General features: G+C 39.1%; 4 protein-coding genes and 2 pseudogenes across 4 annotated transcripts; 1 reads left to right on the top strand and 5 right to left on the bottom strand.

Moving 5' to 3' along the window:
- LOC104747892 lies at positions 342-2858 on the bottom strand (annotated as a pseudogene).
- On the top strand, positions 5074-6324 carry LOC104747891 (annotated as a pseudogene).
- Positions 7070-10385, bottom strand: LOC104747890 (AP-5 complex subunit mu-like). The gene is given in 9 exon segments (XM_010469604.2): positions 7070-7317; positions 7410-7457; positions 7546-7602; positions 7667-8535; positions 8626-8909; positions 9007-9342; positions 9442-9527; positions 9530-9578; positions 9667-10385. Coding segments are annotated over 9 exon segments (1866 nt in total). The 5' UTR covers positions 9738-10385; the 3' UTR covers positions 7070-7251.
- On the bottom strand, positions 11573-15583 carry LOC104747889 (glutamate-rich WD repeat-containing protein 1-like). The gene is made up of 12 exons (XM_010469602.2): positions 15490-15583; positions 15216-15370; positions 14881-14959; positions 13484-13669; positions 13280-13378; positions 12979-13147; positions 12783-12886; positions 12562-12701; positions 12398-12470; positions 12198-12313; positions 11990-12107; positions 11573-11895 (listed from the first exon to the last, which is right to left on the bottom strand). Exons 1-12 carry the CDS (start codon positions 15532-15534, stop codon positions 11737-11739), a joined length of 1443 nt encoding a protein of 480 aa, XP_010467904.1. The 5' UTR covers positions 15535-15583; the 3' UTR covers positions 11573-11736.
- Positions 15805-17441, bottom strand: LOC104747888. The gene is made up of 2 exons (XM_010469601.2): positions 17039-17441; positions 15805-16404 (listed from the first exon to the last, which is right to left on the bottom strand). Exons 1-2 carry the CDS (start codon positions 17139-17141, stop codon positions 15875-15877), a joined length of 633 nt encoding a protein of 210 aa, XP_010467903.1. The 5' UTR covers positions 17142-17441; the 3' UTR covers positions 15805-15874.
- On the bottom strand, positions 17929-21573 carry LOC104747886 (WD-40 repeat-containing protein MSI4). Its single transcript, XM_010469598.2, has 15 exons — positions 21233-21573; positions 20750-20813; positions 20543-20629; positions 20372-20434; positions 20126-20191; positions 19921-19995; positions 19744-19819; positions 19484-19670; positions 19290-19371; positions 19138-19211; positions 18935-19046; positions 18777-18851; positions 18599-18666; positions 18415-18514; positions 17929-18317 (listed from the first exon to the last, which is right to left on the bottom strand). The coding sequence occupies exons 1-15, from the start codon at positions 21511-21513 to the stop codon at positions 18216-18218; spliced, it is 1512 nt and encodes a 503-aa protein (XP_010467900.1). The 5' UTR covers positions 21514-21573; the 3' UTR covers positions 17929-18215.

Below are 21579 nucleotides of genomic sequence, written 5' to 3'. Positions count from 1 at the left end.
AAGAATACAATACCAAATTGAAAAATAATAATATTTGAATGGTAATTTAAGTAATTAATAAGTTATGTATCCATGAGATTTTAAAAATAATAATAATTAATTAAATGGAAATTTAAGTAATTGATAATTTTTTTTTGTTTGGACTAGCAGAAGGAAAGACAAATTTTCATATATGTCAACAAAAAACGATGATGCAGCTATATAATCTATGTGGCTCATCCATCACTTCTGTTAGCCTTTTTTTTAGCTTTCAATACATACATAAACAGTGTACATTTGAAGATAACAAAATAAAACGTAAGGAAGAAGAATAGGTTTACCCAAAAAAAGGAAAAAGTCTCTCAAGCACGTCTTTTGCTGAGACGCCATGAGTTAGGCTCGTGGTAACGGTCATACAAAGGCTCAATGCGTTCTTGACGCTTGCGCTTGCTCATTTTCGTAGGGTCAGAGACTTTGAAGAACCTTGGAGCTAACTCAACAAGCCACTTGGGTCAATCACAGTTACTTCCCTCATGTACTCTTTGGTCGTCATGACAAGATCATGATATATAACCCAGTGTGGTTGTCTCTGGAAGAGCGCGCTGCTCGGGTGTATATACACGAGTTGGTTCTCCACTAGTGTCCTGTAACCTTCCTGTGGATCTTTCCTTGCTACATGGAAGAAGAACCCTGCCGTGATTGCTTTCCTTATCTTGGTGAAACTCTTCCCCGCACTCACCACATCTAGTTTATACTTGTCCATAATGCTGACAAGTTGTTTCCTCACATCTTGAGCACGTCGTAACGATCTTGACTATATGAAATTTTCAAAACACCATGGACCTGACAAGTTTCTTGCCTTCCACGCCTCATATACAGCCAGTAACGTCAGGTGATCACCCTCGGGCTGGAAAAACTTTGCCCGTTTTTGGTCAGCCTGAGCTTGCTTCTCCCTCGGTCTATAAAATATGTTGCCCGTCTGGACCATAGCAATCATGGTTAAAACCTCATCGCTGCACCCGAGATCCACACTTGCTAGCAACATTTTAGAAAGCGGCGGTTCAAGAGGAAACTCTGCCATTCTTCGACCAAGCTTCGTCAACAAACCTTCTTCATCCAAAGCTCCAAGGCTGTACAACTGTTTCATTGCAGAGACCAATGCTTCTCGTTGAGGTGCATCCATGAAGTCAAACGATATCAGGTCATTAATACCCATGGCTTTCATGGTCAAGCTTGTCATTCCAAGATTAATTCTTTGTATTTCAGGGATTGATGTAGGAAGCATCTCATTACGATATGCGCTCTCCGTGTAGAGACGGTAACATTTCCCGGGGCCAGTACGACCAGCACGTCCAGCTCTTTGCTTTGCCGATGCTTGTGAGATTGGAGTAATGACTAGCGACTCTAGCCCTTTCTCTGGGATGTACACGTTCTGCTTTGCAAAACCAGGATCAACAACGTAGTATATACCATCTATTGTTAAAGAAGCTTCTGCGATATTTGTAGCTACGACCACTTTCCTTTTACCAGGAGGTGAAGGATCAAATATTCTAGATTGCATTTCACTAGGAAGGGCACTGTAAACTGGAAGTATGATGAGTTCAGGAACGTTTTTACCTAGACCTTTCATTCTCTCGTATAGAGATTGGCATGCAGAATCGATTTCTTCCTGTCCAGTCAAGAAGACGAGAATGTCACCCTCAGGTTCAGTCAAGTGAATCTGAAGGACTGTGATCAGAGCTGCATCCAAGTAATCTGTTTCTGGCTGTTTGGTATACAGTATCTCAACAAGAAAGGTTCTTCCAGGAATGGTAAAGATGTTGCAGTTGAAGAAATACTCTGAGAACTTCTCTGCATCCAATGTGGCAGACGTGACAATCAGACGAAGATCAAGTCGACGTTTCATCAGCTTCTTTAGAAGACCAAAAAGCACATCAGTGTGGATTGTCCGCTCGTGAGCTTCATCAAGCATGATTACAGAGTATTGAGAGAGGTTTTCGTCAATCAGAATCTCCCTAAGAAGCATACCATCAGTCATGTACTTGATCACTGTATCTGGTCCAGTACAATCCTCAAACCGAATCGCATACCCTACCTCCTCTCCTAAGCGACAACCAAACTCCTCAGCCACTCTCTTGGCAACAGACATTGCAGCAACCCTACGAGGCTGAGTACACCCGATCTTTCCCTTTGTTGTGTAACCTGACTCGGCAAGGTACTGAGTTACCTGTGTTGTCTTTCCAGAACCAGTCTCACCAATGACCACCAAAACTTGATTATCATGCACAGCCTGTATAAGCTCTTTTTTCAACTTGTATATCGGAAGGCTCTCCCTTTGTTCCTGAATAGAAAGCTTAGATCTCTGTCCAAACGTAGGAGTTTTTCCAAAAGCATCCTTCTTCCACTCAGGCATGTCATAAGCTGATAACCCAACAACCTCTAAGCTCTTGAGAAAGATGCCTTTCACCAGTCTCAGGGATAGGGTCTTCCCATGGACGATTCAGATCCTTTGGGATTGAGTCAAGCATTGTTCTTTGCTGTTGTTCCCTCATCTCTCTCCTCTCCTTGGTGAGTGCTGACTGAAGTGCAGCTGCACGACTCAAGGAACCCTCTGGATCTTTGATGATCTTAACCGGAGACATGTCAACAGAGTACCTAGTTAGCCCTTGTAAGAAAGCAGGTTCGTCTTCATTCATCTCAATCTCAATCTCAATCTCAACTTCTTCTTCAGCACCTTCCTCCTCTTGATGATAAAGCATCCCATCTCCATCCTCCTCATCAACTCCTCTCAAGACACCAGAGGCAATCAACTGTTTCACTTCCCACCTCTCAGGAGAGCTCATCTTCTTCATTAATGGCCTACGTGAACAAGGTGCAACATCATTATTCTCCTCAGCTTCCTCTCTCTTCGGATAAATCGCGTGGATTACAGTTAACAACGACCGGACGAAGTAATCAGGCATCTCGACGCCTTCAACCTTAAGCTTCTTATCGAATTCATCTACAGTCTTGGGAGTGACGACCGAGATCGATGATGAACTCTGCCAAAACTTTCTCCGCGGATCCTCCTAGATGCGTTTCTAACTCGTTGCAGACATTGGATACGAGAGATAGGTGATTCAATTTCTTCAGCTCTTCTTTCTCCATTGGTTTCTCCATTGCCAAAATCGAAAGTAATCACAACGAGAGAATCCAACAAGACTGATTTCTAGGGTTTCTTTGTTTAGACCGACAAGTTATCTGAGATTTAAATAATACTAATAATTAAATTGAAATTTAAATAATTAATTCATTTCTCCCAATATACTTTTTTAATTTAGCCATTTGAGAAAAATACCAAAAAAAAGAAAAGAAAAAAATAGTTACAAAATTAGGGAAATCTCTATTGAAAAATAGAACTAGGGAAATTGGCAGGAATAACAAAGAAAAAAACTATAATTCAATATCTAACTTTTCTAACCATGAAAAGATCATATACTCTATAATATATATATTAATGACAATTCTAACCTCATACCAAGTTAACTATTGTCACTCGTCCATACTGTTGGCAAACTGTGTATGTAGATATATATGGCTATGTATGTATATATATATTTTGTCATCTCTCTCTCAATTCTTTTTTTATATCTACTCTTTCATATTTTGCAATAACTTTTTATTGAACAAACTATTTTGATTTTACAAACTTAGTTAAAACCATAGATTTTTATTTTTATTGTACAGTTATTTATAGACATAAAGACGATAAAATTTAGTTCATAAATTAATAAATAACAAAAATATTCATAATATATAGAACACAATAACACTCTATTCTATTTTAAAAAAATATATTTCTCAAATTTCAAATTACAGAAATTCAATTATAATTATAGAATTACCAGTGTTTAACTTGGTTGATGTGGATTGTTATGCGGTAACTAGGGATTTGGCTGTTTGAGTTGTCTATGTTTTATCTCTTACGTTGGAAATTAAGACAATTATTTGGATTGCCTATGTTGTATCCCTTAGGATATAATATACTATATTTTGTTCGTTTATTTTGGTCATTTGAGTTGTGATATGTTTTATCTCTTACGGTTAGCGTTTAATACGGTTGCTTGGGTTCTCTATATTGTATCCCTTAGGGTATAGCGTTTTTTTGTTGTGCATTTATCTGAGCATTTGAGTTGTCTATGTTTTATATTTTTTGGTTATTTGGGTTGCCTATGTTGTATCCCTTAGGGTATAGCGTTTTTTTGTTGTGCATTTATCTGAGCATTTGAGTTGTCTATGTTTTATATTTTTTGGTTATTTGGGTTGCCTATGTTGTATCCCTTAGGGTATAGCGTTTTTTTGTTGTGCATTTATCTGAGCATTTGAGTTGTCTATGTTTTATATTTTTTGGTTATTTGGGTTGCCTATGTTGTATCCCTTAGGGTATAGCGTTTATGCATTTAATTTGGTATTTTGAATTGTTTATGTTTTATTTCTTACGATTAGCGTTTGAAACGATTGATTGGGTTGCCTTTGTTGTTTTCTTAGAGTATAACGTTTAAAATGATCTATGTTTCATACTATTTTATTTTTTCTATACTATTTCATCATTTCATTTATTGTATTTTTTGTTTAACATTTAATTTAAAATACATTATTTAACATCTAAATTTTATTTATACTGATTTTACATATATATTTGAGTTTAAATCTTGCATATCATATATATATATATTATATATAGTCCTAATATAATTTGTTCCTGTTATAATTCCTATTCATCATTTCAAATTTTCAATATTCGATTTAAAAAATTTCAGTTATGTTGAATGCAGAAAAAAAAATCTAACTTTTAATGACAAATTTCAAAATTTTAACTATTTTTGGTAAAAAGATATATGACATTAAAATTTTAAAGGGTATGTGTTATTTATTCAAATAAATAAAGTAATAAATAAATCATTTTGTACCCCCAACACTTCTTTGGCCGCACCTGTCACTCACATTTACCCTTCCCTTGTCTTTTTCCACTAGCCAATGGTTACTCACTTAATTTTTATAGTTAATAGGCTATATTCTTTATTGGTTTTTTTTGTTTTGGTCATGGTGCAAATTCGCCCATAGAACTATTCCTTTTTTTTTTTTCCAGAGACTTTGATTTCCTTTTTCAACTCTCTCTCTCTCTCAGGGTTTTAAGCCTTTGGTAAATCTTCTTCTCACGATTACGATTACGATTACGATTACGATTACGATTACGGAGAGGATGAAGAAAAATTGTGTTACGAGGATCGAGATCCCCAACAGCCGCAACGAGACGCTCGTGGGTTTGCTTCACGAAACCGGATCAAAAGAAGTTGTGGTCTTGTGCCATGGATTCAGTTCGAACAAGAACAACACCATTCTCAAGAAGACGGCTGTTGCTTTAGAGAAAGAAAAGATCAGCTCTTTTCGTTTCGATTTCTCTGGTAACGGAGACAGCGAAGGCGAGTTCCACTATGGTAACTTCAACAGCGAAGCTGATGATGATCTTCATTACGTCATCCAACACTTGTCTAACAAGATGAACCGTGTGGTTTCCGTGATCCTCGGGCATAGTAAAGGAGGTGATGTGGTTCTTCTCTATGCTTCAAAGTATCGTGACAACATCCGTAGTGTGGTTAATATCTCGGGACGTTTTGATCTCAAGAAAGGGTGTACGACTCGGAGATAACTATCTTGAAAGGATTAAGGAAGAAGGATTCATCGATGCTGTAGAGAACAATTCTTGTTTTCGTGTTACGCAAGAGTCTTTAATGGATAGGTTGAACACTGATATGCATGAAGCTTGTCTGAAGATTGACAAAGATTGCAAAGTCTTGACGGTTCATGGTTCGGATGACAAAATTGTGCCTGTTGAAGATGCCAAGGAGTTTGCAAAGGTTATACCGAACCATAAGCTGGAGATTGTGCAAGGAGCTAATCATGGTTACATCAAACATCAGAAGCCATTGGTTGCAACAGTTGTGGAGTTTATCAAGACAGTGATTCTTGAACAACAACTAGTCAGTTTGTCTTTGGGAGATTGCTCATCATCATCATGATGTTACATTCTTGCCGTTTGCTTTTTCCTTTTTGTTCTAGTACTCTTCCATTGTATGAGCAGAATACAACATTTTTTTGTCCATAAAGTCTTGTTTGATTGCAATAATTTCTGTCTTATGATTATTATACAAGCAGAGGTAGAGATCATTTATTATCAGAACCAGCAACAATCCCTTGGGTGATTGGATGCTTCTACCGTAGTGAACCTAGTGGTCACTGTAATCAAACCCAACATCACTGTAATCAAACGCAACACTGACAACACTGAACTAAGAAAAGACTCTTATCTCTCATTCTAATTACCAAATCCAGAGTTAAAGCAACATAAAATTTACCAGTCTTAAACTGCTTTATGAATTGCTCACGAAAGACGAGACCTCCACAGTCAGGATTGACAAAGAATGGAGGGTCTTCGCAGTTCGTGGATCGGATGATGACCTGTGGAAGATGCCAAGGTCATACCAAACCACAGGCTGGAAATTGCACAAGGAGAATCATTGTTATACTAAAACATCGAAGTCAAATAGTTTCAACAGTTATGATGTTTATAAACCCTTAGTTACAATCGCTGCATTCAGTCCGAATTACGATGTAGGCGACAACATTCAAATTCTACAGCTTCTAACTATGCTTATGTTCCTGGAGAAGAGAATGTTATTCAAAATGTGACATTTTGTCACAACTTAAATCAATCAACCCATGATGAAAACATTGAAACTTTTGAAAGAGAGTATAGTTCTTGAAACAAAAAGTTCAATGGAATAATTGAGAGTACATACAAAACTATGCGTAATAGATTTCAGACAGAGACTGGGGTCTTTCAGGCAGGTAGCTCAGACGGAAGGGTGTTCTGAATGTTGTAAGGCATTAAGATGTTGAAACCATCACCAGCAGTTGATATGATCATCCCCGGAATCTGGTTGTGCCAGTGAAGTTCCTTCAAGTCCTTTTGTCCCTGGGGTTCTCGATAAACAAGGTTGTCAGAAAAAACAAAAAAAACATGGTTCAAACAAACCCGAGGCAATGATGCTAAAGTAAAAACATTCAATCTTCTTTTATCTTTAAGAAACAACAATATCCACTTCCGCGGCAAAAAATAAAAAAAATTCTCATACATTTAAAAATTTCACACTCGAGAAACAGACAAACAAATCGCACTTCCTCTGGGATGAGAAAATAAAACACCAGTGAAGAACAAGAGACTTGGCGGTTTTACAAGACGGCTGCAGATGGAGCCTTCCCTAATGTGTTCCACAATATATAATCCCCTGATGTCACCTGTTAACGCACACATATTATGTACAAGTCTATTTATCAACCATTTCATGGGGACTTTCAGATTTCAATACTATATATTGGCAGTGTCTTACCTGAGCAGAATACTCAACCGGCGACTTTGTGGTTGGGTAGATATTGACCTGGCAAAAACAAAGCGAGGCGATAATAAAGTCAGATAATCCTGCTGTGACACTGTCAACTAATTCATTCCAACTTGCAAAAGCTTACTGATTTTGTGTCGATTGACATTCGTGATACAGATGCCCCGGCTATCTTGAATGAGACCTGTAAACCAGAAGATATATTTTGAACAACAACCAATTCAAAAAGAAGCAAAAGACACACATACCTTGGCATAGTCATATGCTTGCCAGCAGAACGGTTCCTCCAACTCGACTGCTGGTAGATCCTTGTTCATTTTCTCCACCAAGAAGTCCTCCACGTTCACCACATTCTCTGCACCCTCGCACTCGCTCTCTTCTTCATCCCCATCCCCTCTCCTCTTGCTCTGCAGTGGGCTAAATTTGATTGTCCCAGGGAAAGTTGCTTCAAGGCTTTTTCCAGAAAGACTACGTCCGCTGCCCAGAATCCTCCACTCAACAGAGTGCTCTGTGGTTAAAACAGTCCCAGCTGACGGAGTCCCATCAAATGCCACTATCCGTCTCCGTGGAAAGGGCATAGTGATAGTGCAAAATTCCATTGACAGAGGAGACTTGTAACCATCCATGAGGCGGACCTTGAAGAGGAATGCACCCTCGTCTTCTGAGACCATTGATAGCTGATAGAACCCTTTCACTGGTGGTCCGAGTCCACAACCTGCCTGGTATCGCATGAGAACAAAGTTACCCAAGGGAGGCTGGAAAACAATGTTCTGCTTGTCAATCCCATGTGCTGGCACTTGGGCACATGGATGGAAAGATATAGCTTCGATGTGGGCTGTACTCAGCCCTGCTAGAGGAAACGATACGTCAGGCAGCCCTTCTAGCTCTGCCCGACAGTTTATCTGTCCGGCAACAGATACATTATCAGGAATCTCATCGCGGTCGTACATTGCAGCGTTCACGGTCTCATGAATTGTGAACAATAGCCTTTGCTTTCCTTTGTACAAGTATGGCTTCCATGCTGGTTGCTTAAGTTCCTGGGGAGGAGGATCAGCAGAGGAAAAGCCATTCGCCTTCATAGCAAAAATATTAGACAAGCTGAGGTCTAATGGGGTACCTGCAGAAGTGATTATAAGAAACCAATCAGGAAACAAATGATCTAGCAGAGAACAGAATAAACCGTCAACAACAGAGGGATAACACTAACCAAACGGCATAGCACTAGCGATAAAATTCCTAAGCAAATCTCTATCGAGTAACCTAGACCCTGATTTGGGAGCATCCGAGGCTGTAGATCCAGATGTTGCAGCTCCAGACGGGGAAGAAGATGCAAGAGGAGCAGCAACAGGTTTTGCCCTGGATGAGATACCAATGCTTCCAGTGAGTGAATCAAACAACCCCCCAACTGACGGTGAGGCACTCACAACAACCTCAGGTTCAACTGTATCACCAGAAATGATGTCACCAAATGCATGAGCCACCATGAAAGCCCTACAACATGAGTGAGGAAAAGACCAACAAGGTTTAAAACATTATAAGTGGTAAACATGAGAGTAGGAGGAGGAGGAGATGAAGTTATAAAGAGTACCCAGTGATGGAGGAAATGTTAAGCAAGAGAGACGACAAACTGAAATCTTCACCAACGGCTGGACCACAGTCAGATCTCCTAGATAAGTTGAGGTAATCCTTCATCTCCCTTGGGTCAACCAAAGGCAAAACGAGGATGGAGTAAAAGGATTTGGTGTGGAGAGCAATGGGCCAGAGAATGTTCTGCTCGTTAGATTCATCATCATCATCATCATCACCATCTTCTTGGCTTAAACAAAGGCTGATAATATGACGAGCGATGGGATCATCAACCCAAGAATCTGATCCTTTAGTCGATTGAGCTACACGTATGCCGTATCCACGAGTAGAGCCTTCCCTAATTCGTGATTACAAGAAAATTCATGGTTTTACATTTTGAGAGCTACCAAGAGAGAGAGAGAGAGAGAGAGATAAGAGAGAGAGAGAGAGAGAGTACTGTCTCTTTCTTCGAGTGAAAGCATTGGAGAGTTGCTGATCGGTGGGGAGTCTAGGAAGATCTAAGTCAGTGCTTTCGTTTCNTTTCCGGACTTGTAAGCGGAGGAGCACCATTGCTTCTCGACGACTGGGAACCTCCTGAATTGGGAATTGAATTGAGATGAATTTTAAGAGTATGGATTTAGGGGCGAAAGAACGAGAGATTTTTTTGGGGGAATACAAAAACCTGGAGAAGACAACATTGTCCTGATTGTTGTTGATGATCCAGAGAGCTCTGATACTGCAACCAGAGGGCATACTTTGTAGATGAACCGCGACGCTCCTGATATCAAAATCCTGATCACCGATTCGTATATGGGAATCGGCGGCGTATATGGGACCAGTGCAGGCGGCGCTGGTTGATTACGTGGCGAACGGTGGTGGAGGAGGTTACGAGAGGATCGTAGGAGCGGTGTTGGTGGAGAAAATAGATGCGGTGGTCCGGCAAAAGCAGACGGCGGGGTTGTTGTTAGAGACTATGTCGCCGAAATGCCAATTCAAAGTGTTTCATTGATGACGATTGACGACACATTAATATAAGACAATTAGATAAAATTTTAAATTAATGTGGATTATAATTTCATACAAAATATTTATGTTTATGGACTATGGTGTAATATTATCAGAAGCAGCAACAATCCCTTGGATGCTAAGACAATGCAGCTACCATAATATATATGGTCACGGTAATCAAACCCCAATTCACAACCCAGCTTTTAACACATTTGCTACGCAACACTGGTAACACTTAACCAAAGAAAGGATCCTTCCCTCGATCTCATTCTAATTAATTACCAAATCCAGAGTTAAAAAGACCTGCTTTATCAAGTGCTCACGAGAGACGAGACGAGACCTCCACAGTCAGGATTGTCAAAGAATGGAGGGTCTTCACAGTTTGTGGATCGGATGATAACCTGTGGAAGATGCCAAAAACCACAAGCTGGAAATTGCGCAAGGAGAAACAATGGGAAAAGGGCCATTTTCGACATTTACAATCTCAAAAGTGTCAATTTATACATGTACAAACTCTTGGTGCCAATATCTACCCATACTCAAATAAAATTCAAATTTCATACCCAATTATAGAAAAAGTGCTGATTTCAGAGTCAAAATCAATAAATATTAGTTAAAAGCTGACCCAGACTCGAACTCGGGTCCATCCAAGTGTTTATCAAAGCTTTAACCATATGATCCAACAGCCTCATTCGGTATACTTGGGAACATTAATAATTATATCCTATCCACCCCCGAGAATCTCCCTCCTCTTCCTCTTCTTCTTTTCCTTCACATCGTTAATGGCATCATAATTTTGCCTTACTCATTCCTTAATTTTTACTGGAAAACAAAAACCCTAATGATGAATTGATGATGATTGTGATCAAAGAAGAACATAGAATCTTCAAAATTCAAAATTTTAAAAGAATCAAAAAGTTAAAAAATCAAATTTTGGGAAACCATGATAGAAGTAATCAATTAGCAATTGGACCAACAGAAGCGGATCTAGATGGAGAATAAACCACCACGGAGCAGCCATTAACGATGCCAAGAAAGAGAAGAAGAGGAAGAGGAGATAGATTCTCACAGACGGATATGATTATAAACAATAAAGTTCCCTAATATTTTGAATAAAGCTGCTGGATCATATGGTTAAAGCTTCTATTCATTCTTTGATGGACCTGGGACGTCGTTTTAATATATGACACTTTATCTAATACGTGTCATCTGAGTCAGCGCTTGACTAATATTTATTGATTTTGACTTTGAAATCGGCACTTTTTTTTATAATTGGGTATGAAATTTGAATTTTATTTGAATATAGATAGAAATTGGCGCCGAGAGTTTGTACATGTATAAATTGATACTTTTGAGATTGTACAGGTCGGAAATGACCCTTTTCCCAGAAACAATGCTATACTGCTAAACATCCAAGTCAAATGTTTATAAAACCCCTTAGTTACATTCGCTCGGCATTCAATCCAAATTTTGATATGTATCTTTCGGTTTAAAAATTACGATGAAGGCGACCACATTCAAATTCTACAAGCTTCTTCTAACTATTTATTTGGCTTATGTTCCTGGACAAGAGAATGTTATATTCCAATCAAAATTGACATTTTGTCACAACTGAAATCAACCAACAGATGATGAAAACCTTGAAAGTTTTGAAAGAGAGTATAGTTACTTGAAACAAAAAAAGTTCAATGGAACAACTGAGAGAGTACAAATACAAAACTATGCGTAATACTTTTAAGAGAATTCAGACAAAGACTTGGGGGGTCTTTAAGGCAGGTAGCTCAGACGGAAGTGTGTTCTGAATGTTGTAAGGCATTAAGATGTTGAAACCATCACCAGCAGTTGATATGATCATTCCCGGAATCTGGTTGTGCCAGTGAAGCTCCTTCAAGTCCTTTTGTCCCTGGGGTTCCCGATAAACAAGGTTATCAGACCAAAAAAAAAAAACACATGGATCAAACAAACCCGACGCAATGATGCTAAAGTAAAAATGTTACTTGGTGAACGAAGAGAAGCTGAGGAGGCAAGTCTTGAGGAGTGTTCACTTGCTCCTTGGTCTGTGCTTTGAACTCTGCCTCTTCTTCTTCATCCTTCTCCAAGGATAAATCCCATATCCTGCAAACACAACAACAGATAGCAAAAATCAATTGATACAGCTTTTGCAGGTTTTTCTCAAGAGAATCGGTGTACTGTTTTCTCGCTTACGTGAGCTGGTGATCACTGGATGTGACTGCAAGTGTTGAAGCTTCATGAGCGCTCCATTCAATTGACGTAATAGGATGCTTATGGTACTCAAAATGTGCTACCACAGCATCTCCACCCTAGTTCAAGATTTATATGCTATTGTATCAGAATCTTGTTAAGAGATTGCCAAGGAAAATATAAAGCTACCATCAAAAACCTACTTTGATCAGTCTAAGATCACGAATGGAGAATGTCCCGTCATCACTTCCTGAGGCCAACATGCAACTAGCCAGCCTTCATGAAAAAAGAAAAATTAAGATTGAGCCATTTGTGGGTAATACCAAATCCAACAGAATAAAGTTATACAGAATAGAGGCACAAGAACCTGTTCCATGAGATGACATTCACATCTGCGTTATGTGCCTTGAAAGATAGTGCAGGCGACTTCCCAAGTCGGATATCCCAGACTGCAACACTCCCATCCACAGAACATGAAGCAAACACGTTTTCTTCGGCTGGACTCCACTGGAACAAAGAAAAAGAATGTTCAGCCAAAAGGAAATGGTACCAGCAGAAATACAACTTAGCTGCAAAGTGGTAGTTTACTTGTAGATCTTCAACACTTGCAGTGTGTCCGGCAAACGGAACAGGATCAACAGTCCAGGAACCAGAAGCTGGCTGCCACAAGTGAATCATACTCTTGCAGTCCCCTAGCCAGTCAAAAAATAGATAAATTTGTTGACTATATTGAAAAGTATATGTAACTGTTTGAGTGTTGCAGAAATTTCTGAGGTAAATATACCGGAAAGAAGTCTTCCAGCGGTTGCAGGGCTCCAATCTATAGCATAGCCTTCGTCTTTGTGGCCGGAAAAGTTAACTAAGGGCGCTTGGTTAAGAACTGGTGCAGTTCCATCTTTACCTTCTGTTTCTGATTCGGCTAAAGCATTAAGATGAGAGCTCATGTCCCACACCTGCCAAAAAACACAAAAGCTAATCCACTATAACAAAGACACATATAAACAACCACCCAATCTACGTAAGTAGACACAAAAATATATCCATATTGCCCAAATGCTGAGCTAATAACAAGGACATAATCTTACCTGTACATGACCAGAATCTGCCCAAGAGACACAGATATGAGAATTTTGTGGCATTGCACGTATACGGTTAACGCATCCATGGTGAGCAACCCTGCGAACCTGTATATCAAAATTTCAGAGACAAATAAGCAACCAGGAGAACTCTCTTGAGTTCAGAGAGGACAGATATTATTAACAGAAGATTTAAAACGAATCAAGAATTACCTGAATATTTGGAGTTTTGGAAGCTTCATCGTCGCTTTCCTCATCGCTGTCACTGTCATCTTCATCATCCTCATCCTCCATAGCATCTTCACCATTCCCTACTGTCTTGGGAACAACATCACGTCTCTTACCAGATACGTTGGTGATTTTAAATAATCCTATGGAGTTATGAGCTGCTTTCTCAGCCTAAAGAAATGTATTTACAGGAGTTAAAAACTTACCACAAGATTTTAGAAGCAAGAATACATACGAAGATATAAAAAANCGGATATCCCAGACTGCAACACTCCCATCCACAGAACATGAAGCAAACACGTTTTCTTCGGCTGGACTCCACTGGAACAAAGAAAAAGAATGTTCAGCCAAAAGGAAATGGTACCAGCAGAAATACAACTTAGCTGCAAAGTGGTAGTTTACTTGTAGATCTTCAACACTTGCAGTGTGTCCGGCAAACGGAACAGGATCAACAGTCCAGGAACCAGAAGCTGGCTGCCACAAGTGAATCATACTCTTGCAGTCCCCTAGCCAGTCAAAAAATAGATAAATTTGTTGACTATATTGAAAAGTATATGTAACTGTTTGAGTGTTGCAGAAATTTCTGAGGTAAATATACCGGAAAGAAGTCTTCCAGCGGTTGCAGGGCTCCAATCTATAGCATAGCCTTCGTCTTTGTGGCCGGAAAAGTTAACTAAGGGCGCTTGGTTAAGAACTGGTGCAGTTCCATCTTTACCTTCTGTTTCTGATTCGGCTAAAGCATTAAGATGAGAGCTCATGTCCCACACCTGCCAAAAAAACACAAAAGCTAATCCACTATAACAAAGACACATATAAACAACCACCCAATCTACGTAAGTAGACACAAAAATATATCCATATTGCCCAAATGCTGAGCTAACAAGGACATAATCTTACCTGTACATGACCAGAATCTGCCCAAGAGACACAGATATGAGAATTTTGTGGCATTGCACGTATACGGTTAACGCATCCATGGTGAGCAACCCTGCGAACCTGTATATCGAAATTTAGAGACAAAAAAAAATCAACCAGGAGAACTCTCTTGAGTTCAGAGAGGACAGATATTATTAACAGAAGATCTAAAACGAATGAAGAATTACCTGAATATTTGGAGTTTTGGAAGCTTCATCGTCGCTTTCCTCATCGCTATCACTGTCATCTTCATCATCGTCATCCTCCATAGCATCTTCACCATTCCCTACTGTCTTGGGAACAACATCACGTCTCTTACCAGATACGTTGGTGATTTTAAATAATCCTATGGAGTTATGAGCTGCTTTCTCAGCCTAAAGAAATGTATTTACAGGAGTTAACAACTTACCACAAGATTTTAGAAGCAAGAATACATACGAAGATATAAAAAAAATTGCAAAACATACTTGAGTACCAGCCACCATATAAAGTGTGTGAGGAAACTCAGTTCGGTTCAAACCCAACTTATCAGCCAAAATGTCGAAACTGAAAAAGGGAATAGAAAGCCATCAAATCACCAAAACTTGCATAGTAATCATTCACAGACACTAAACTTCTTAACTTAAATGCATCAAAAACATTAAGATACTACACTTGCTAAATGCTAATACATTTCGAACATATAAAGTTATCTCTTAAAATCTCACGCTTTCTGCTAAATTACATGAATACAAATCCATTCTAGATTCACCATTTCGAATTAAACAAGAACACATGGATTGAATTACAAATGATAATTTACCTCAGACAGGGCCAACCAACATGGAACCCATGAAGAGAATTATAAGCAGAAGGGTCACACTGCAGTTCCTCTCCATCTTCGAGCGTATCAACACCTGGTTGCCAAACCCTAGTTGGTATCGATGGTATCTCGGAAGAAGACGCCTCTGCCTTCTTCTGTTAATTCCACCCAAAAAAAAAAAAACAAATCCAATTCACGCAAATTAGGTTTTGATTTGAGAATAGCAGATTGAAGAATTGAGCAAGAAAGCAAGTACAGATTCAAAAGTTCGAACCTTGTTCTTCCTCTTTGACTTCTTAGGGTTTAAGCTGCGAACCATTTTCTCCTCCTTCTGATTCTAATTTACTACTCTGTGAAGAGGGACGAAGATGATCAATTTAGTTGCTCTAGGGTTTAAGCTATTTATACCCTCTTTCTCAGAAACACCTTATCTTTTATTGAATTTATTTTTAGGTCCTTAATCTTATAAGAAATAGAAACATTACCCCATAGTTTATAAAATGATCATTCTCAACACCAAGAAGTCACATTTATAACTGTTCTTTAAAGACTTTATGCTATTCGTTGATTAGAGTAACAATCAGAGTAGTCGAACTAAAAAGACAACGTTCAATTTGGTGTACTAACAAAAAAAAATCAAGTACACTTAGTTTCTGTTTCTACTTGGAGAAGAATTTGTCCCAATCACGAAGGGAAGAATCAACGGAATCATCAGGGAGGAGTTTGGGAATCCTATCGGCGCGAATGAACTGTTTCAGAATAGCTTTCTCTTGGTCGATTTGTTTCTTTTCTTTTCTGTCTTTTGGTTCTATCTTCCTTTTCTCTTCCAAGATCCACTTGAACAGCTCCTTTTGCTCATCTTCTGGAATCGGTTTCCTTGCTACATTTACAGACTCAGTTGCCACAGTCTGAAACATCGACTGATCAGCTGCATCTGTGAACTCAAACAGCGGATCCAATTCAGGGATCGGCTTGGTTTCTTCCTTCTCTGGTAATGCACTTTCTGCTTCCTTAGCCTTGTTATTATTAGTCTCTGCAACTCTGCTGTCGTCTACACCTTTCTTCTCGACATCATCAGCGTTAACAACACCCTTTTTCACACCTTTGTTTCTGGCCTCGCTGCTCTTTTTCCCTTTCTTCTTCTCATCCGCATCAATGTCCTTTTCTCGTTTTATCGCAAATATGTAAGCTGCAGAAACAAGGGGTAAAAAAAATCAGCAAACATTGAATAATGCCAGAAGACATCAAGCATGCTTTTCTCAATTCTGATTCAGACCAAGCTTATAGTTCTGACAGCAAAAACAAAAAAAAAACAAGATGTGCAATTATGTCCATGAATCAGAGAAATTTACAAGAAGTTGAGTCGAGTGCATCCTCTATTCAACGTAACTGTTTAGCCAACACACACACACACACACACACAGAGACATAGATAGTTGTTTATAAATACTACATTTGTTTAATTCAATGTCCTTTCCTATCCCTGAAAACATCAACAGTGTCTGAGATGCAGCAGGTCCAAGAAAAATGTCCATGCTCTATATATCTGATTAACAGTATGGCGAATCAAACAATCTTGGAGTAATGCTATTATGGAATTAAACAGCTTTCTTGGATAATCAAAGCAAAGCAAGGACAATGGTTCCAGTGTAAGTTGTAGCATAATTTCTGACTATATTGCTTGCTAGAAGAATTTTGTCTAGAGTCTTGAAACATTAAATGAAGCAAAAGGAAGATAAATGACTCAGCTAGGCATTACATCAAACACATTACGGGCGTAATAGAATAAAACCCACTAAGAAAGTAATAAAAATTTCTATAACCTGCAAAACCGAGATTGAAGATCATCGTAGCTCGCCAGCCTACTTTCTGCAGTTTGGAGACCACTTTCTGCGGAGGTTCGGATCCAGACGGACACGATTCCATCGATTCCGATGGAGAGATTTCGCGAAACCTCCGACTTATATAGAGTTTCTCGAGCAAATTAATAAGTATCGTCGGAAAAATAAAAGAGAATGTAGGTGTCTAGAAAACCCTAATTTGATGAAACCCTCTCCCTAATTCTCCTACTTGTGATTGATTTGCCTTCCTTGCCTTATTCCTCAAGCAATAGATTGATTCTCTCTTACTTAACTTTTTGTTCTTCGCATTGATCTTCTTCTTCTCTGACTGATCTTGACGGACGACGGTACTATCATATCATGTATGATTCTGCCTGCGATTGGGTTTTGAAAGTCTCTAGCTCACCAAGAGACTTCTTGATAAAGCCCTGTTCATCTCGGGGGACCATATTAAACGTAAAAGCCCATAAAAAGTAAAAGCAAACATTTCACAAACATTTCACAAACCCTCATCTTATTAAATTATAGTATGACAAAAAGTGTGTGTGTTTTGTGATTGATTGCAATTTGTTTGCTATTATCAGATTGTGTTTACTTTGGTCTACGAATTTATTACCAGATTGTAATAAAATCTGTTTAGGGGTTGTACATATGATAATCACCAAGTCCTACTGCTAAACGTGACGAGAATTGCGAGAAAAAAAATATTTACCAGTTTACAATTTTCGCGATGCTAATACTGTATTTTACATGTTTATCTAAAAATGAGAATACGGCTATTTTATATTTGCCACAAGCTTGATGCAACGCAAACTTTCGAAGTTATGGTCTGGCTTCAGAGAAGGAATCATTAGGTTCAGGCCAAGCATCAAAAACTTAAACCAAAACACATAAATAGTTGGTCCGATTCGATTAATATCTCAGTTGGACAAAACCAGCACCTAAGAGTCTGGTGGAAACATGATCAAGAACCAAAGCCATGTACCCCTAAATGGTTTTGAAACGTCCTAAAAGCTACCAATATCTCAAAAGACGAACCAGAGTTTCAAAAACCCATGATTCCTCACTAAACCGACATCTAAACCGCATTAGTTTAACATAGACGATAGATAGAGATAGATCATAGATAGATAGACAACGGTACTTTATTTCTTTACTCTCAAGGCTTGGAGGCACAAGTCATTACATGCGACTTGAACTTCTCCAATTCTTGCAGGACTTCCTCTTCTGGTCTGTAAATCAAGTCACTCATCCTCCATATCTGGCAAAGGAAGAAGGTATAAACAACATTTTCAGTTTTATCGACAAAAATTGCACATCTACTTGTTGAGGTACCACGAAAGTGTTTAAAGGTTTACCTGCAATGTTCCACCTCCACCAGTCGTCTCACAGTCATCAGAAACACTGACAATAGTCCAAGGGTCCGACGCATTCCAGTGGAAATCAACAACTTTGTCCCTAAGAAAGTATACAAATAAAGGAACTTAGAAGTAAGTTAATGAGAAAAGCAAACAAGGGAATTATGATTAAGTCATTAAGAACCTGTGACCAGCATGCTGGAAGAAGAGTCCAGCAGGGCTTTTAGCTGCACGACCAGACTTCTTACTGACCTGATAAATAATCAAAACAAAACAAACATGAGTACATTGAATTGTCTTTCTGTGATGAAAGTGAAGAAAGATTAACTTCAGACATGTCTGAGTGAATTATATGTACACACCATGTCATAATCCCAGATGTTCAAAAGACCATCTTCTGCAGAACTCCCAAAAACAGATGACTTATCAGGAGACCACTAAAATGATTAACAAGATGGTGTCAGTGGGTTTATAGATATACATTATACGTAGAAGGAAAAAATATCGCATTTGTTGAAACCTGAACACAAAGAACAGCAGCTTTGTGGCCCTCAAATTTGTAAATAGGCGAACCGACTCCATTTGAGGTAAGGCTCCTACGGTCATACAACCGGACAGTGTTGTCTGCTGACCTGAAACACTCAACTATTAATTAGTATATGTATGCATATGCTAAACGTTTTCTTACTTCATATATTAAGTGTGTATCAATCATCTCCATACCCTGTCAGGATCAGATTGTCGTCATGAGGATTCCAATCGACACAATGAAGATCAGCATCATGCGCCTTTGCAACCTGGTGAACACAAAGCAAAAATAAAGATAAAAGAAGATAAATTTTCAAACTTTTGATAAGATTAAGAAGATAGAGTACCTTGGTGACAGGGTTTGTGCCAGTTCTTGCATCCCATAGTATAAGGCAAGAATCATCACCAACACTGCAGAATTCTTGTGCACTTCACGACATAAAATTTTGCCAGTAGCATCATTAGAAAAGCATGAAAAGTAATGTGTTTTGCATCAAAAAAAATACGAGATCAAAAGGAGGAGTCTGTTCTATGAAGTTACCTCGTTGGGCTGAATGCCACATCTTCAACAGTATCTTCATGGCCATGATATACACCTCGGGGGCCAACAGAAGGACTCTCATTCTTATCACTACCTTCACCAGTCTGTTTGACGATAGATCCAGAAGCTGTCCCAGCAGTTGTGATGTGGTCCTGGATACTCCACAAAACAACTGATTTGTCCTTGCCTAAGAGAACAAATTTCGTATGAGAAACTGGCAAACCACAGGATTGGACATTACAAATCACAGAAACAAAAACCTCCAGAGAGCACAAAGGGTTCAGTTGGGCACATTGCAAGAGCAAATTCAGCATTATCTTGGTGTCCAGTTAGTATCTGCAATAAAGATGGTTCAGATGATGCAAACAACTAGCACTATCTAAGAAGATATCACTTAAGCAATAATTTGCAACAACAGTTCACGAAAGTGGTCATACCAAATCCGGTCGGGAATTTGCAGCTCCAAGCACCGCATGACGGTTTGGTTGCGTTTCAACATCCCATATGAGCACCTGGAAGCAAAGTATTGTATTCAGATAACTGAAACTGGGAATACGTCCAAAACAAAGGATTCTTGTTGAGGTAACACCGACATATTTCGAGTTGCTATGACCAGAACAAAATAGAAGAAGCAAAACTTACATCAGGACTGTCGGTGTGAGTAGCAACAATCTTACTGTTCTGCGGGAGTTCCCTGATTCTGTTAACCTGCAATTGCAAATTGGTGATGAATACACATCAAAACAGGGTTTACTTTCACCAAAATGCCAAACTGAGTAACTTCATGCATTGGTTTGAACAGCTACGCAGATACAGTTAATGCACCAAATAGAAATAGAAGCAACAATGTCGATACAGTAATATCTCGAGAGTAGACGGTTATCGCACCTCTCCAGGGTGAATGATGGTCTTGTACTTCTTCACAAATGGAGAACGTGCTTCTTCATTGAACTGAACATTTGCAGAAGATCGTGAATAATTGTCATGACAGGAAATCCTTGGGGAAGGATAAAAAGGAAAAGGCACAAGATTAGTAGGAAAAACCCACTAATAAATTACCTGAGATATGTGCTCTGCTGCAGCGACCCTTGGCTTAACAACTTCGCAATTCGCTATGACCAGAGTATTAGGCACACTGCCATCAGTCTTGAGACACAACCAAGAAAAAATACAGATGTGATGAGAATTACAGATACTCTGAGAAGGTGAGCAACTAACTGATATGTTATAGCGACTAAGATACAAAAGAATGTGAAAAACCCCTACTTGCTCTGAGAGATACAGACGCTGGCGATTCTTGTAGGTCGCTTGCTCAAGCTGAGGACCCCATCTGTTAAAAAATCAAACAACAATTCACCAAATGGACTCTTAGCACAAGAACTAAAGAGACTTCATCAGATATGTAAACAGCTAAACATCTGAAACCTACAAATTTTCTCAAAATCATTTGTAACACACCAAAACCATTGAATAGGACAACATAAATATATCTGAAAACTTAAAAGGAAATAAGCACAAGATCCAAAACGCTAAACACCAAACCCTAACTGGAATATTGGAAAAAATAATCTCACTTAAACCCAGAAATCGAGAAAATGTGTATCTCTCAGCATTTTTGTTTTTTTCTTCTTCAAATTAAGCAGAAATGCAACTCAATCCACACATCATAATGTTCATAGATAACCCAGGAACACAAATTTAAGCGGAAGATGACGATTTTAAGCGAAACCCTAGAAGAGAAAAGAGAACCTGCAAGAGAGTGAAGGCCAGACGAGGTTGTGGTTGGCGAGCCAGTCGTAGAGAATGGGGACGAGACCTTTCCACTGAGAGTACTTCTCGTCGACGCTCGGCTGCTGCTGCGACGTTTTCTTTCCGCTTTCCTTCATTTTGCCACCTTGCTGAGACGACGGCGTCTGAGAATCGTCCTTGTTTTTAGGTTTCCGACCTCTCTTCTTCGGCCCAGAAGCTACGGTTCCTCCGCTCGGCGTCGTCGCTTGAGGAGACACTGCTGCTGCTTCGTCGCTCTCCATTTCTCTCTCTCTCCCTTCTTTCGTTTTCTTTTTGTCTTTTCTTCAGTGTTGTTTGTATCCTCTCTC

This window comes from Camelina sativa, chromosome 15 (assembly GCF_000633955.1).
Source record: "Camelina sativa cultivar DH55 chromosome 15, Cs, whole genome shotgun sequence".
Taxonomy (NCBI): domain Eukaryota; kingdom Viridiplantae; phylum Streptophyta; class Magnoliopsida; order Brassicales; family Brassicaceae; genus Camelina; species Camelina sativa.
This window is presented reverse-complemented; position numbering and strand designations above follow the sequence as displayed.